The following is a 16,320-nucleotide window of genomic DNA, read 5'->3' as shown; positions in this document are numbered from 1 at the left end:
ATAAAATAAATAAATATGGTTTTGTTTATTTATGTTGTTCTTTGCTGACCCCACCTCCCGACAAACTTCTCCAAGCATTAATCTACGGTCTTCTATCTACACCTCATTATTAATGAACATTTAAAAATTTTGAATTTTAATATTTTTGCACAAATGATATCTATATTAATATCTTTTTTTAAATTAAAAATGATCCCTTAAATTTTCATTGGAACCAGTTTAGTATTACACAAAAAAACAATATAATGGTAGACAAATATGGGACATTGTGTTACATAACCACTGTCAATTTTCCAGTTTTTAGTATTTTTATTTTCTTCTTTAACAGTATTTGTACTAGATTATCATGAGGTAAAAGGATTTCTTCCAAAAGCCAAATAAGTCTATGCTCCAATTTTAAAATTAGAGCATAGGCTTATTTATATTTTATAATAACTTATTTGCAGACACTGTATTTTATAAAACTAGGATGTTACTCAACATAATAATTATATTCTTTTGTTCCTAAAATTATATTTAATAACATTTGAAAATAATACAGAAAATTTACAATTTAGAAAATAATTCTCTCAATTATTTTAATTTATTTTTTTATAATTCATTTTTACTTTGTTTAACCTCTTTTGACATCTATGATTTGAGACTCATCACTGTTATTTAATAAACTATCTTTGTAATGTGGAAGGAAAATTAGTAAAAAGAATCATACAATTATTATCTATTTTTGGATAAATATTGAACAAATCCTTTACCTCCACACACTATCTGGATGTTTATAAAATATGGGGATATTTCCTCTCACAGATTGTTATGATCTCATGGCTTCCATATATAGTGATGAGTTGTTAGTTATTTATTTAATTTAGTTAACAGTTCATTATTAACTGCCATATCAGTTAAACAATCACTATTCATTAAATCCATTATATTCTAAACAGAATTTACCTTCATAAATTACACCATTGTGTTAACATTCAATCTTTTTTTTAAACAATACTTGTATGGTCTTTTTTTAGAGGCATCGCCGAACACATACTGGAGAAAAGAGGTTCATGTGCTCTCAGTGCCACAAGAAGTTCATGAGGAGTGATCATCTCTCTAAGCACATTAAGACTCATCAAAAAACGAGAACAGTTAGTATTTTTTGTTAATTATACTGTTAGCTCTAAGTACCTGGAAAATATAGAACTTATTGTGAAATTGGTTCGCAACCTTCAATCCTTCAATGATTGATCATGTCCTCCAAGGATTAGTTTTACTAGATATTGTTTCTTTATGTAGTAAAATATGCAGGAGTAGAATTTATGTGGCACTTGCTATGAATTCTAATGTTAGTTGCTTCATAAATAATTGCATACATGTGTTATCTGTTTTGTAACTTCTGTCCATGATGTCACGTTAACAAGAATTGTTAATTAATTTATCAAGACCTAATTCTGATAATAATTGGTCAAGACATAATTCTTATAAATTTTAGTTTTAATAAGATCATTAAGAATGTTAAAATATTTTGTGGAACCCTTAGAAGGATTTTTTTTTAATTCTAGAGTAAATAAAAAAATTACTGGATATTTGAGTGGCCCACTTGGTGTCTGAATTAGAAATAATAAATAATTATAAAATCTTTTAATTAATTAAATGAGTTTAAAATTTTTAAGCTTTTCATTTAGGTTTTTTGTAAGTTACTTTGATTAGAGATGGGCAAGGGATTTATTGTCGGAACATAAATGATTTACCTTTATGATGATTGCTTAGTTAACTTGTATAACATAAATAATTCGATACAAATCAACAAAAACTATAATAATTTTAAAAGTAATACTTTTTCTCAATGAATAAATGTGAAAAGATTTAATTTTTCATTCACATTGAATGGTAAAATACATAAATAAATAAGAAAAAGATGATGTACATAATTTGATGATTGTAGGAGGTTACTACATCTACCCAAGGTGATGAAGAAACCTCTGGTGAAGATGATAAGATGCTTATAACTCTTCAAGCTGAGTCAGAACCTCCAGAGCTGTCTATTGTTGATACTATAGATTCCATGTAGTTTTAGTAAGTATCTAATACCTCTTATTTATTTTTTTAATATGATAAATAGTAAATATTTTATACAGATGTGAATTTTTTATCTGAACTTTTGGACATCAGAGGAGGTTTAATCAAAATTCTAATATTAAATAATGGAAAAATGGCTGCCTAAAACAAAAATAGATTTTTTGAGCCCTCCCGAAAATTGTCGGTTGTAACCTATACTATAACCTTCCCTGTTTATTTCTGTAAATTATTTTAAAAGTTGTATTGTGCACTATTGGCATTCATAAATAAAATAGATAAAATTCTTTTCTCCATAAGAAAAAATTGAGTTCACTGCTACACTAATGGATCTTTTATGGAATGGAATTTTTAAAGAGACAAATGAGTATTTTGTTGTTTGTCCTCCAACCCTAAATCCAGGTCCTCTCTCTATTGAAATAAATAAAAAGAATTGTGGCAGCCTTGGGACAGACCGACAGAAGTGAAACTTCTGAAAATGAAATAATGTATTAAAATTTCTATAATTAATGATCATGCATCCCCTCTTGATGCTTAAGGCAGGAAATATTAGTTCCATAATAATAATTAGAATAGAACAACCATTTCTTAAGTTAATTCTTTTAGACATTTTTTTCATATTATAATAAGAAAGAATGAGATGGGAGGAGATATATAGTCAAGCTTCTCCTCTCCTATTACAATATAAAAATTTTCCTGCTATAACAGCATTGAAGGGACCGCACAACACTTATATTTGTATTTATGTGGCGGGATATTCATGAGGAAGAAGTTTTTAAAGATTTCCAAAGAGGAAATTTAATCTTATCAAAGTATTGTTGTATTTCCATTTTTTGTTGTTTAATCTTTTTTCTTTGTTTAAATAAAGGAATATATGTAATTGAAACTTAATTTTTAATCCTGCCATTCTTATTAGTACAAATTAGGTTATGGCCCTCAACTTTCTGGAGGCCTGGTACATAAGTAGGTTTATTCTGTGTGTTGTGATATTGAGTATCACACGCTGAAATTGAAACCAGGCACTGAACCATCATTTCTTAATAAATGAAGTTTTAAGCTAATTTAAAATCTTGAATTTTCATTTTTAAACTCTAAATTTCCCCTTTTTCATGCAACAGTATTAGGTTATCAAAGATATGTTGGTAATATTATAATATAAAATGGGTATAGTTTTAGGCTCTGACGTTATAGACCACCGGAACCAGGTTTGATTCTGGCTCTAGTTGGAAATAATGGAGCAGGATTCGGATACTTTCCTGGTGCAAGCCAATTTCAGCTTTAAATGGATTGAAAAAAAAAAAAAAAATCAGGGTTGAGCATGAATGCTGCTTTTATAAAATAACCAAGCAACAATGCCTTCTTATCAGATAGATGCTGAGCCCAAAAGCTTTCATGGATTGTAAAATTTGATTATACATAAGTTATGACTTATGACGATTGTGTATGACGAATGGACTTAACCACAGTTCCAAAAACTATTCTTTTGATATTGTATCAAATGGATCCCTAAAATTTTAATTAATACTTATCAGACAAGTAAACATCTGAAGGGTAAGTGAGAGTATTTTTTCATGACTCTGGTAGATTTTGGTTTAGTCAAGCATCACTGGACGGATGTATGTGGAGAGTGATGGGTGGTATTGGCATTGAACCTTAGGAGTGGGTGTCTGGGCTTTTACCAGGTTTTTTAAAAGGACATTGCAATATCAATTCCAAAATCATTTAACACTATATCTGTTGTATGTACAATGTAGTTTTGGAATCAAGATCGCGACAATATACCACACTTAACATTAACTGTGCCCTTTACCGAACTAATACTTTTTTCTATTTGGAAAGTAGGTACGAAATTACTGTTTATCAGCTTAAGATAAAAATCTTTTTATTTCAATTATTAAGTTATTGAATGTTAAATCATATGACTGCCATGGTTAAGTTTATAATTTTTTTATTTTCAGAAGAACTTCAAGGAGCAGCTTCAAGCCAGAAATCAAAATATTTAGATAAAAATGTATCAGTAAGTCTTCAAAAGAATTTTTTAGGTAATTGAATCAATTTTTAGTGTCAATACCTAGTGTTATTTTAAAAATTATAACAATACCAATGGCAAAGTTATAATTTTATACAAATTGTAACACATCCAATAGTATTCCATCAGTTAATGATTGTTCATGGAAAATATATTTGTAATGGATGATCACTTATAAGAAACAAAACATCGTATTTCTTCAATATTTTCAACACGAGCTGAACATGAAGAGTCTGAACCACATGAGGGTTTATACTATCATACACTTGTTTTGTTTTTGGCTTATTACTTTCATTATAAATATTTTAATTTAATTTTTTTATACAATAAATTATTACTTTTTCTCTTATTTCTAAATAATTACAAATGAAGAGAATAATAACAAGTTGACTGCTGTGAGATAACTCATAGTTCGCGTTCTTTCCTAGAAAACCAACTACAAGTCATGTTCCAAGTTTTTTACTTGCCATAATCGCACAGCTGGCATACAATTTTTATATCTTGTAAAATAAGGAAAGTTAAATAAAATCTACAACATAACTCGTATAGAGACTTTGGCAAGTATACAAATTACAAGTTATGTTGCAGAAGGCAGTCAATGTATTAACCACAATCTTTAAATTAAAAGCAAAATAACATACTCGATTAGTTTTTTTTTTTTTTTTTTTTTAATTTTATGAGAAAGTATGTGGAAGAGGCTGTCGAAGCATTATAACAAAAAGTATCTCATTTTTAACATTGCCATATATAAATGAAATTTTTTTTTAGTATGATATAAAACATTTATTAGGAGTTTTTAATTGTTCCTTCATGTAAAATTAATAATTCAATGTGATCTATCTGTGTCAAATTTTAAACCAATATTATTGAATTTTATCATATTTATGTAGAAGTTTGATAATGATAGGTATAACAACAACTATCAAATGTTTCTTACCTGACTTAGTTATAAACAAGCTTTTTCATTAATTAGTCATATATGATTAATCATGCATTTTTATTTGAATTCATATGGAGACAATTTATGCCCATGTATATTGATAATTTTTAGCTTCAAAGCTGTTCTTTAGACTGTGACATTAATAGGATATTTACAAGTTACTTTAGAACATATCATTTGTTGTGATTGTTGTTATTTTTTATATTTTTTTAATTAGAGATTACTTATAAATGTTTCTTCATATGACAAATTAGCATAAATGTTTCCCAAATTTTCACATGATCTCTTCAATAATTGTTATCCCAGTTCAAAATGTAGCTCTCTATAACTCAAACTCTTAGAAATTGAGAAATGTTTTCGAGAAAGCCGCATTTAGTCATTAGTTTGTTAACGGTAAACCCTATTTTTTTTTTTATTGCATGTTGCAGGATCATTATATTCTGAAAACAATTATTTTAAAAAACTTTTACTATCATATTTTATCTGTTTATATTCAAATCTCTTAATTTAAGCTTGATTTATCAGGTCTCCGTATCTAATAAAATATTACATTTACAATTAGAAACATCCAAAAGCTAATCTCTCCTCTACAAGTTGAACTTAACTCAAAATGATATTCCTGTTCAATTTGAGATATAGAGAGTTTTTCTGTTAAATAATTGACATTATTTTTAACTAGATAGTGCTGATTGTAAATGTTTTATTTTTGCAGAAGACTTTTTTAAAAAGTTGTGCTGTAAAGATACTTGAGTTAAAATGTTTGTATATAAGATTGTTATTCTATTCATTTCATTTGTGAGCAATAAGTTACATTATTGATACAAAAAAATTATATCCTTCACTTTTGTTTATTTTATATATAAATAGTATAACAAAAAATATTTAAACTAAAAACAACATTGTTATAGTATAAATAATGCCATGCTTAATACATTTGTACATTGAGATTGTTTTGTATAGATTCATTTTACTGTGTAAATTGTAAATATGTAAAAATTATATAATTTAATTGTATAATAAACATGTGTACATTATAACGTATAAATAAATTTTTGTAAATGTTTATTTGATAAATCAATTATTTGTCTTATACATTATTAATAAGTAATTATCACCTCATAGGACATTACTTAAATGCAATTAATTATATCAATTCAGAAGGAATGTTGACAAATTTATGATCGGGTATATTTTCCCCATATGTGAAGCATGAAGACAGATGCGATGAAAAGCAAGGACATGACTAGTACTGGAACCGGTCCACTGAAAATAGAATTAGTCAATTATAATGTAATAGACAAATAAAAAAATTGCAAAGTTATTTGCAGCCCACATGCCCAACACTTTAAACAAAACAAATCACAGAACCTGATAAATTTGGTCATTGAAATAAATATTTGCAGAATACTAAAATGACAACATGTAGATTAAGTGAAAACTAAATATCTTTATAAAACAATGATTTATTTTCTTCCCCTTTCCCCAGAAAAACCACAATTCCACCCAAAAATCCATTAGTGAGTGGGTGAAGAATATTCATTATTACTGTACCTTCTATCAGCCAAAGAGAAATGTTTTTGAAGTTTTATCCACATTGACCAAGCTGTTCAAAGTTTTTTTTTTTGTTTTAAATAAACCACTACCTTTTAATAACAATTAATAAGCTATCCTTAAACGGCTGAGTAGCCGCCCCCATTCAGAATTTATATGCATATATAACATACTAAAAGCTACAACTTGTTCTCACTCAATAGGTACATAACCTTCAAAGGAGTGTGTGATTCAGTAGGTTTGAAACTCAGAGTAATTTTTAGCAGTGGTTGGATTCATAAAAGATGGATCAAAATCAGTAACTCAAATTACTCTGTAAGATAATAGGTAATCTATAAAATTATAGATTATGTTTCTGTATAATTTTTATTGAATTATATCTAACTCTATAATTTTTTTTTTTTTTTACTACACCAAAGGAGGCATTTCTGCCATTTTGTTTCGTACAGCCCAGTAAAGTTTAGCTCTGCCGATGTAACTCCCATCTGTATGTAACTCAACTCAGTTACAAACCTGCCTTCTACGCCACAACCCCTGATGAAGACCTGACACTCAGGTCGAAATGTCGGCATAAAATAAATAAATATGGTTTTGTTTATTTATGTTGTTCTTTGCTGACCACACTCCCCGACAAACTTCTCCAATTATTTTTATAGTTAACTGTTAAAACACTCAGCTTTGTTATATTAATATTACGAGATAATAGTAAATATTAAGCATCTAATCTTTGTTTCTTATTTGCCCTGGAAATAGTGATTCCACTTCATACTTTATTTGCAACCACATTTTTTTCTGAATCACTGATAATAAAAAGAACCAGTTTAGGAGAAGATTGTCAGTCTCAAAATTTAAAATCAACAATGGAAAATAATGTATTGAGATTATTTAAGGTAAACATTTAAAAACTTGATTAGGAAATAAATTATGAACTCAAAATAAAGATCTATGTGAGTATATAATTAGTTCTCATCAAAATAACAAATGCTTTTGATATTGTTATCTATACTGACTGAAAGTTAGCAAACATAATAGAAAGATATTGATAGATTTATTAAAAATTCTACTCATATTGATAGTTGAATAATAATTTTATCATTATTTAACTTAGATATGTATACTGCCTAAATCATCAAATAAACACTAATAAAAAAAACTTACACTTTAATGCCAGGGGAATCATCAGTATAAAACCTCCACATCCCAGTGCTCCCAGCACCAGGTGTTCGGTTTCTAGCAGAAGTTGTAGTAGTAGTTTTCCTGAAAGGAGAACAGATTTATTACTGAATATGTCAGATTTTAAAATGAAGTATACAACCATATATTTACTGTAGTGATATTTTATGTCATTTGTAAAATGAAATTGAAAAATTAACTGTTCCCATGAACAGAGCAGAGACCTTAGACATTGCACAATAAAATGAGAATATTGTGAAAAATATAAAACACAAATTAATTAATATCAATAATATAGAGAAAATATTAGTATTCTATTGATAAAAGAAAATGTGGATATTTCATATATAAAAAGTTATGATTTATTTCATTCCGTCCGAATTAAGAATTAATTGAGATTTATAAATAATTCCTTTGAAATATATGGCTTTTGGACATACTAATGCAATGTGTTGATAAAAAGCATTTATGTAATGATTTGTATGTAAAATGGATACTTCATAATTGTAAGTTATAAATTTAAATATTGGACTATTGGATAATTTATTTTAAGGCATCATTACAATGCAATCTATATAAAATAAACGCCAATTGTCATGCTCTTGTTATTGATGATAACACCAACAGTACAGACTTATAAAACTAGTTATTTTACGTGTATGAAGTGAATTAAGTTATTAAATACTCAAAAACTTATTAACAATTATTATTAATTACAATTATTTTTAAACATAAAGAGACAGCAAAGTGATAATAAAAAAATACTTTCATTTGTTAAAACTATTTAGCCAATATAGGCAGACGGAACAGCAGTCAGTCTATTCTCAGAATTTTTATAATTTATTTTTTAAAATATAGTGAAAGTTATTCTGCTAAATTATAAAATTACTAAAAGTCAAATATAATAATTTTGACAATATAAGTGAACAGTGAAAGGGTTAATTAAATTTAATAAGTGATTATGATCCAATACATACAATAACTTAAAAACTAAGCAAAAAAGGAAGCAACAAAGTCGGTATCTACATGCTTGTATGTTCTTTTGACTTTTGTCAGCTATTACATTCGATTTTTATATATAAAAAAAAAAAAAAAAAATAGGTGAAATGAAAGGAAACATAAATATGAGCAATATAAGTTGCAGATGATAAACAATCATATAAATAATACTATATAACCAATAGCTTTTGTTCTTTTTTTATTTAATTAACTAGACATATAGAGGAGGTGTAGATAGTTCACTGTAGATTAATGCTTGGAGAAGTTCTCCAAACTAGACATATGTCTTCATAAATATATATTTATACTATGTTAAATAAAAAATCAACTGCTAAACATAATTATCTAGATTTAAAAAAATGTATTTACACTGAATTGATAGAATTTTAAAATATGCAATCTTAAGCAAGAATTTATTATTTAACCCAAAGGTTGGGGAAATTCTTTAATTAATTAAAACACAGAGAGCACAAATATTCATCTGTTGGCAGTTCTAAAACAATATTGAAGTAAAAACAAATGTGTGGAGCAGCTCAAGCACCCTTTGGTTTGTGTCCATAAACCGACACTCAATGGGTCAGCCTCAAATTCAGGCCAATTGTACCAGGCAATCCAAATAACTCATCCACAAGCTTGGCACGAGTGAATTTGCCGTAGTTTGGAAAACCTGTAGAGGCACCTTTAGACATGTATACAATTTTTTTATATTTTAATATTTGTATTAAAAAAAAAAAAAAGGTTGTGTCATTTAAACTTTATTTAGAATTGCATTTTTTATACAAATAAACCATTTTTTCTCCTATGCTAAAAATATTCCTGGGACATGTGAGCAATAAAGCTAAACTTTTAAAGGATATAAATTTTATAATTTCATTAAAATTAGTAACAATGAATTAATATTAACTTTTAATTTTATTTTTCATTATGTGTTAGTTATGAAATAATAAAAACCTGTAATCAGATAGTTTTGTTTTCAATATTTTAAATAAACCTAATTTTGTCAAAAACAGGGGATAGCAACAATTACAACAACTAAACTTTCCCCTATTTTTCTATAGTGCCTAGACTAATAGAAGAAAAAATTTAACGGATCCAGACAGAATTCATTCGATATGAGAAGAAAGTACCTCAATCTACTAGACTACTATTACTCCCATATAATATCAAAATAATATTATCCACAATAGTATTTATATTTAAATAAAGAGTAAATTATATTCAAACATTAATTATTTATAGATAATAATTAACTTTTTTTTTAATTCATACCATAAAAGTTTACTTGGACCAAATTTAAAAAGTTAGTATCTGAGAAAAAATTAAACTATTAAAAAAATGGGTTCCAAATAAATTAAACAACTTTTTAGCATGCAGGTCTTGTGATGATTTATCTATTCCTTCAATCAGCAACAGTTCACAAGTCTTACTTCAATATGGCGGGTGAATGTGTACATACTCATACACAATATTCCATTGAGGGTTATTTCCTACACGTTTGAAATAATAATAGTACTGCCTTAAGCGAAACAAAGCTGTTAACTTTTACTCACTGTGCTCGCTCAAGAAATAAACAACCCACCAACGGATCTTTTTCAGTTGAATTCAGGGTCTATATTTGCCCTAATTGATAAGAATGACTTTATGATGACATGTTATAACACCCAACAATGGCCAACCATTTTCTCTATGAGTAAAAATGAGTAAACAACCATCCACTACGTTGAAGTCAGACTTTCTCACTAATACCCTTCAAAATACTGATTTAAATAAAATATCATAAAATAAAAACTAAATACATATATACAAGTAATTAAAGTATGGTTTAATACTTAATTTTCTAAGAAAACCCGCAGATCATGTTCAATTGATATTATCGGAAGTATTAGGAAACACTTAGTAAGAATTGATTCTAAAATCAGTTGGTTGATATTAAAATAGCAGTAAAAACTATTTATCAGTCACCAAAACATTTTGCCTCATCTTGCAAAGCTAAATCGAGATGGAAAGAGAATCATTGGTATCTGCAATCATCCCAGAAGCCCAACAAAGTGAGGCGAAATGTTTTGGTGACTACTAAATAGTTTTTACTGCTATTCCGTGTACCTCTTTGACTCCTACCCAGACTATCTTTCTATGGCTAACTTGAGAAGTTGGTGTTAATTGATCTGATTAATTCATAAAAATTATTGAGTTAACATAAAACATTGAGGAAAATTAAATTTTAAGGGCAGTACTTAAATAAAGTTCACATATAGCAATATAGTTTTAAGATTTTCAACTATCTTTAAAAAATAAATTTACCTCTGCCTAACAGTTGTGCTTCCTACTGCTGACCTAGGCGCTACTACTTTTGCTGGGGAGCGACTACCCCCAACCGATGTTGAACTTGGAGATGCAGGCTGTGAATTAATAAAAAAAAAAAAAAATATTTACATAGATTAACATCAAAATTTATGCTAAAATTATCACTTTGAATGTTATGGTTTCAAGAAAATAATGAATAATGTTTCTAAAACGATCATTTATGTATTGAACCTATCAAAAAACAATTTACAACTGTTATAACAATTGTGGAGAATAAGCCAAATATTCTTACCATCACGATCCACTAGAGTAGAATGACAGAAGTGAAATGAAGATCAAGACACGAACTTCCCAGTCTTTGCTACCTTCCACGTCAACCCGACAGAACAATTCTGAGAGGTAATAATAGAGCAGGTTTTGAAACTAAATTAATCATTTATTAAACATAAACAAAAAACATGTCTCTTTTAGTATTGAATTGAGTATTACGATATTGCTTAAAAATATCAAACTAATATTTCTTATAGGACGATATAAAATTAAAAATTAAAATAACCTTGACTATTGTAACTTCAAATAATAAACATTAATAGCAACTATTTCTCCATTTAAAAAAAAATATGTTTATTTAATCACTTTCAATAATAAATGAAGTTTAAGTTTATCATGTGAAATTGAAAAAAATAGCTGGTTATTATTTTAGTGGTGATAGTTGCGGGAACTTTTAAATTTTCAAATACTGAAACAGATGGTGAGTACTTTTTATTTTACCTATTGAAATCTTTTGTGATGAACAACTGTAAATATTGCTGCAAGCTAAGATTTAATTTTGAGAAGAGGAATAGACAAGAAAGAAACTTTGGTCAGAGCAGCCAATTCAAAAAAAGTAAGTGATAAATGAAATGTTACACATGTTTATTCTTTCTAAATTGGAAGTTTACTTTTAAATATGTTATTGATTATCCTGAAATCTTCGATTTTGGTTCAAATATTTTTTTTATATCCTATAATGTGTGAGCAAAGTAAGTTTAATCTCTTATCACATAAACTATTTATTTGTCATTAGTGCTTTGAAGGTACCAATTGTTGGTGGTATCCATATCAAATCTTCAGGTTTACTATGTTTTATTTAACTTCATTTACTATGAGTAAAAACTGCATGGAAACAAAGGACCTATATATTGGGAGCTGGGGACTGTATATCAAAAGATCGATTTATATATAATTATACAAAATACAATAATTTGGCTGATTCAGAGGACATTGCAAGAATGACAGAAACCCCAAGGAAGCTCCTAGATGAACTGGATCCATAAAAATGATGGGAATGGGTTATAGAGAGAGCGGATAATGATATGTGAAGCATCTTAAATATTCACAACTAGAGGGAGAGTTGCAGCTATTGGAGAATTATTCACAGAGATGACTATTGGTTACAATTGTAGATCTCAAGTTTTCAAGTGTTGTGTTTAAACAAAAAAATAAAATAAAAATGAAAGAATTTATGTAAGGCTCTATAACCAATAAAATAAATTTATCTAATGTTAATTTCAATCGACTTTGTGTTGATTTTATAAACTAACTTATTAGGTTTTTTAATGCTCACTTGTTAGAACTATAAGAAATCCAAAATCATAAAAGTAAGTAATTGTTGTAAAAGCTATTTTTTTTTTTATATATAGAAATGGGCATGCTTGATTTTCCGGATTCTCATGATCCTAAACCTACCTGCGATTCTGTACAAGGTGTTTACCAAGAAGCTGCAGTTGTATCTAATACTGAATATTGTTCTTCAATTGGTAGGTGAGTTTATTTTACTTATGGTGAAGATAGAGTTTAGTGATCTGCTGACTAAATATTGTTATTTGGTTGATAGAGATGTACTTAAAAAGGGAGGATCAGCAGTTGATGCAGCCATTGCTACACTTCTCTGTGAAGGGCTGTGTGCAATGCAAAATATGGGTATTGGTGGTGGCTGTTTCATGACCATTTATAATAAACAGAGTAAGAGTGTTTCATGTTTGGATGCTCGAGAAGCTGCTCCACTTTCAGCAAAACCGGATATGTACAATGGCTGCTATTTGAGATCTGCTTCAGGTATTGCTAAGTAGTATAATATTAGTTCTCTAAATAGTATAATAAATGATTTATGTATTTTGTTTTTATATTATTTATAACAATTTTATTTTGTGATGAAGATAATAATTTTCTATTTTTACTTTAACTGCATTGGTTTTGGCAACATAATCTTTCTACGAAAAATATGCCCTGTTTAGCCTGTAAAAACTTCTTCTTTGGGTGAAACTTCGTTTTCTATTTTTTTTCTATTCTATAATTTTTATTTTCTACTCAGTCTGGCAGCCTCTACCTCTAGAGGTATGGTTCTTTTCCAAATTCTGGGTAAAAATTTGTTTTTCATTAGATTCAGAAACAGCTCTAATTAACAATGTTTAAGAAACTTTACTTGCAGAATCTTCTGTTTAAAGCCCTGTAACTTTTCTTATAGTAGTATAAACATCCAAGAAGAACAGGAAAAAAGTTATTAAGAAAAGAAAAGTTTAGTTGCACATCACTCTGAAACTATGCATTGTATGGTAAATTGCATCCATTACCATTTTAAAGTAATTAAATCATTTTTAAAAAAATCTAAATTGGATTAGTATTAACTAGATCCAAGGTAGTTTATTTCTGATGAAGAATCGGATCCCTCATGTATCACCTACATTTTTATGTGATAAATATAATTATGATTGTAATAATCATAATGGTATAATTGTAATATTGTAAGCTTAATGCTTGTTATAACATTCTAGTGATTACAGAAAGCATACACACTTACACATATATATTCATGGTTTGTTTTGAACATTATCTTAAAGCTAAATGATTTACCATAAAACATTTATCTAAAATAAATTAAATTAAAATGAATGAATGATGGAGTTGATAGGTGGTTGGTGCATAATTTTTTTTTCTTGTGAGGAGTTAAAATATGTTTTCATCAGTAGGATGTCATTTCTAGTTTAGATTTAAAATGAGTTTACACTAACTATGATACCCAGGTAACTTGTCTGTTGCTGTACCTGGTGAATTGATGGGTTATTGGGAAGCTCATAAAAAATTTGGCAAATTGCCTTGGGGTGAATTATTTCAGCCTGCTATATCTATGTGCTTGAGAGGAATTCCAGTCAACAAACGTCTCGCAAAATCTTTTTCAGAGACTGGTATGGGGTCAGAAATAATGAACAGTGAATCTTTAAGGTATTATTAATAATTTTTATAACTTTTTAAAGATACGCTTTTTACACTTACTGAATATAAACATTAAAGATGCTGATTAGGCTTGATGATAGATGTGGAATGCAGGAAAGTGTTAGCAGAAAATGGTAAACTTCCTACTGTAGGAGATACCTTTCGATTGCCCATCCTTGCAAAGACATTAACTATCATTGCAAAATCTCCTAAAGGAGCTTTGGAATTATACAATGGTACTATCACTGAAACATTCATTGAAGATCTGAAAAAACTTGGTTGTATAATTACTACTGAAGACATGAATAACTACAGGTTATTACTGTTTTACTTTACTAATTTTATTAAATACTTACCTAAATAATAATAGATAATTTCTGTAGGTTATATTTCTTTTATTTATAATGATTGGACTCTAAAATCTAATCTTTTATAAAGATTTGATTTCCCTCATATTTTTACAATTTTTAATTAATTTTTGTAGACCTATCCCCTTTTAAAAATTGATCTTATTTCTTTTTTTCAATGGTTAAAATAGCTGTAAATTTATTAAAATGTTATGAAATTTTATGTAGTGAAATGTCACTTAAACTAAATGAACAACAACCATGGTTGATTCCTCTCTTCTTGTCAATGTATCAAGTTTAGATTGTTTTATTTACACTGTGATACTCAACTGATTGAATGTGATAATATATATATTTTTAGACATATATTCACTATTAGACAGTCTTAGCTTAGGCCTTATTGATTTATGTAATTGGTGTCACACTATACTTGATGAATCCACCAACATTTATTTGTTTACTTATAATTTTATATATAAACGCTTAGATTGAGAGGAAGGAAATTTATTAATCCTCTAGTTGTAGGCATGTTATGTGATGAAAACAGGTATCAAGACTGTTAATGGATCCTCATAAGGACTGTATTATCAAATGAATAAAATATTTATTAGTAGTAACATTATGGAGTAAGTAAACACGTGCAGTTTGAGTGTTGAGATAGAAAGGAATGGAAAAAAGTGAAAAGAAAAAGATAAATAAAAATAGAGTTGATAAATCATCTGAGATAAACATGATTCTGCATGTTTCAGTTTAGCCTTGGCCATCCTTGGACTTAGAGTATTACAAGGTGCTATGATGCAGGTTTACTTTCTGTGGCCCCCTTTCCCTATTTGATTTTTTGATGTGGTTTTCTCCTTTCATCATATTTCCTTGTTTTTATAATTTCTTGAAATGTCATTTTTTGTGGTTGCTTAGCAGCTTAAGAAGTCCTCTGGTAGTTTGAACTTTTGTTGTAGATGTTCTCTTGTTAGGTAGTACATGTTCTCACATGTAGTACATGTTCTCACATGTAGTACATGTTCTCACACGTAGTACATGTTCTCTTAGTATTGCTTTGTCAGAAACGTTGGATCAATATGTTCTTTTCTTTATGATCTGACAGTTTTTTTAATATTCACATTTTTCAGTTCACTTCAGGAAAAACATGGTAAAGTGATTCCAGCAAACTATTGATATACATTGATCTATTAAAAATTATCAATATTATTAAGGTTTTTTTGCCATAATTTCCAATGCCTGGCTTAGGTAGGATAATTTTCAAGGGACACTTCACAGGGGCACCTGTGTTATTATACCACATTAGTCTTGTATACCAATTTTTTACATCTGGTTAATGGGTAGCACAGGTCGAAGGAGCAGAACCCATTAAGTCATCAGGTAAAGACTGGAAAACCGTGTGATCGGCAATGGGTTCCCCCCCTCTCTAGGGGAGATACTCACCTAGGGGGCGTTTTGTCACCTATGACCAATGATAAATAGGATTCCAAAAAGGCGACACCCCAGAAGTAAGAAGACCGAAGGGGTAGCAAGATGCATTTTGACGAGACAAAGTTCTAAGATGGGCCTAGGAAACCTGGAACGCCATCCTTACAACAACATGACACCAATGGCGAAGACGTCACTACATACTCGACACGCATCACCCAAATCAGCAGTTATATGTA

General features: G+C 28.6%; 3 protein-coding genes across 11 annotated transcripts in view; 2 read left to right on the top strand and 1 right to left on the bottom strand.

Moving 5' to 3' along the window:
- LOC106682061 (transcription factor Sp3) overlaps positions 1–6,108 on the top strand; it is a 26,683-nt gene extending 20,575 nt beyond the window's left edge. For 2 of the 3 annotated variants that reach the window (XM_067047008.1, XM_067047006.1), the window contains 3 exons: positions 1,017–1,133; positions 1,931–2,061; positions 4,020–6,108. In XM_067047008.1, the coding sequence (XP_066903109.1) occupies positions 1,017–1,133; positions 1,931–2,056 (243 nt within the window). In that variant the 3' untranslated portion in view covers positions 2,057–2,061; positions 4,020–6,108. Of the gene's footprint in view, positions 1–1,016; positions 1,134–1,930; positions 2,062–3,231; positions 3,943–4,019 lie in introns of those variants that run through there. The other variant, XM_067047007.1, reaches the window with a different exon arrangement.
- Sec61beta (Sec61 translocon subunit beta) lies at positions 6,076–11,468 on the bottom strand. Its single transcript, XM_014422708.2, has 4 exons — positions 11,350–11,468; positions 11,055–11,152; positions 7,740–7,838; positions 6,076–6,293 (listed from the first exon to the last, which is right to left on the bottom strand). Exons 1-4 carry the CDS (start codon positions 11,350–11,352, stop codon positions 6,206–6,208), a joined length of 288 nt encoding a protein of 95 aa, XP_014278194.1. The 5' UTR covers positions 11,353–11,468; the 3' UTR covers positions 6,076–6,205.
- A 248-nt stretch (positions 11,469–11,716) lies between these two features.
- The window catches only part of LOC106682060 (scoloptoxin SSD14), a gene marked incomplete at its 3' end in the record, with an annotated part of 17,592 nt that continues 12,988 nt past the window's right edge, over positions 11,717–16,320 (top strand). For 2 of the 7 annotated variants that reach the window (XM_067047001.1, XM_067046999.1), the window contains 5 exon segments: positions 11,717–11,943; positions 12,740–12,860; positions 12,934–13,154; positions 14,120–14,318; positions 14,424–14,624. In XM_067047001.1, the coding sequence (XP_066903102.1) occupies positions 11,847–11,943; positions 12,740–12,860; positions 12,934–13,154; positions 14,120–14,318; positions 14,424–14,624 (839 nt within the window). 7 annotated transcript variants of the gene reach the window in all.

The sequence above is a fragment of the Halyomorpha halys genome, unplaced genomic scaffold (genome assembly GCF_000696795.3).
Source record: "Halyomorpha halys isolate HHAL.00 unplaced genomic scaffold, Hhal_1.1 Scaffold387.1, whole genome shotgun sequence".
Lineage (NCBI taxonomy): Eukaryota > Metazoa > Arthropoda > Insecta > Hemiptera > Pentatomidae > Halyomorpha > Halyomorpha halys.
The sequence above is the reverse complement of the archived record's forward strand: the minus strand, read 5'-3'. Positions and strand labels throughout refer to the sequence as shown.

Excerpts from the sequence above, each read along its gene's own strand:
- Sec61beta (XM_014422708.2), bottom strand. Across the intron at positions 7,839-11,054 it reads AGCACAACTGTTAGGCAGAG|GAAAACTACTACTACAACTT; the intron begins GTAAATTTATTT and ends TTCTCCTTTCAG. Across the intron at positions 6,294-7,739 it reads GATTCCCCTGGCATTAAAGT|TGGACCGGTTCCAGTACTAG; the intron begins GTAAGTTTTTTT and ends TTCTATTTTCAG.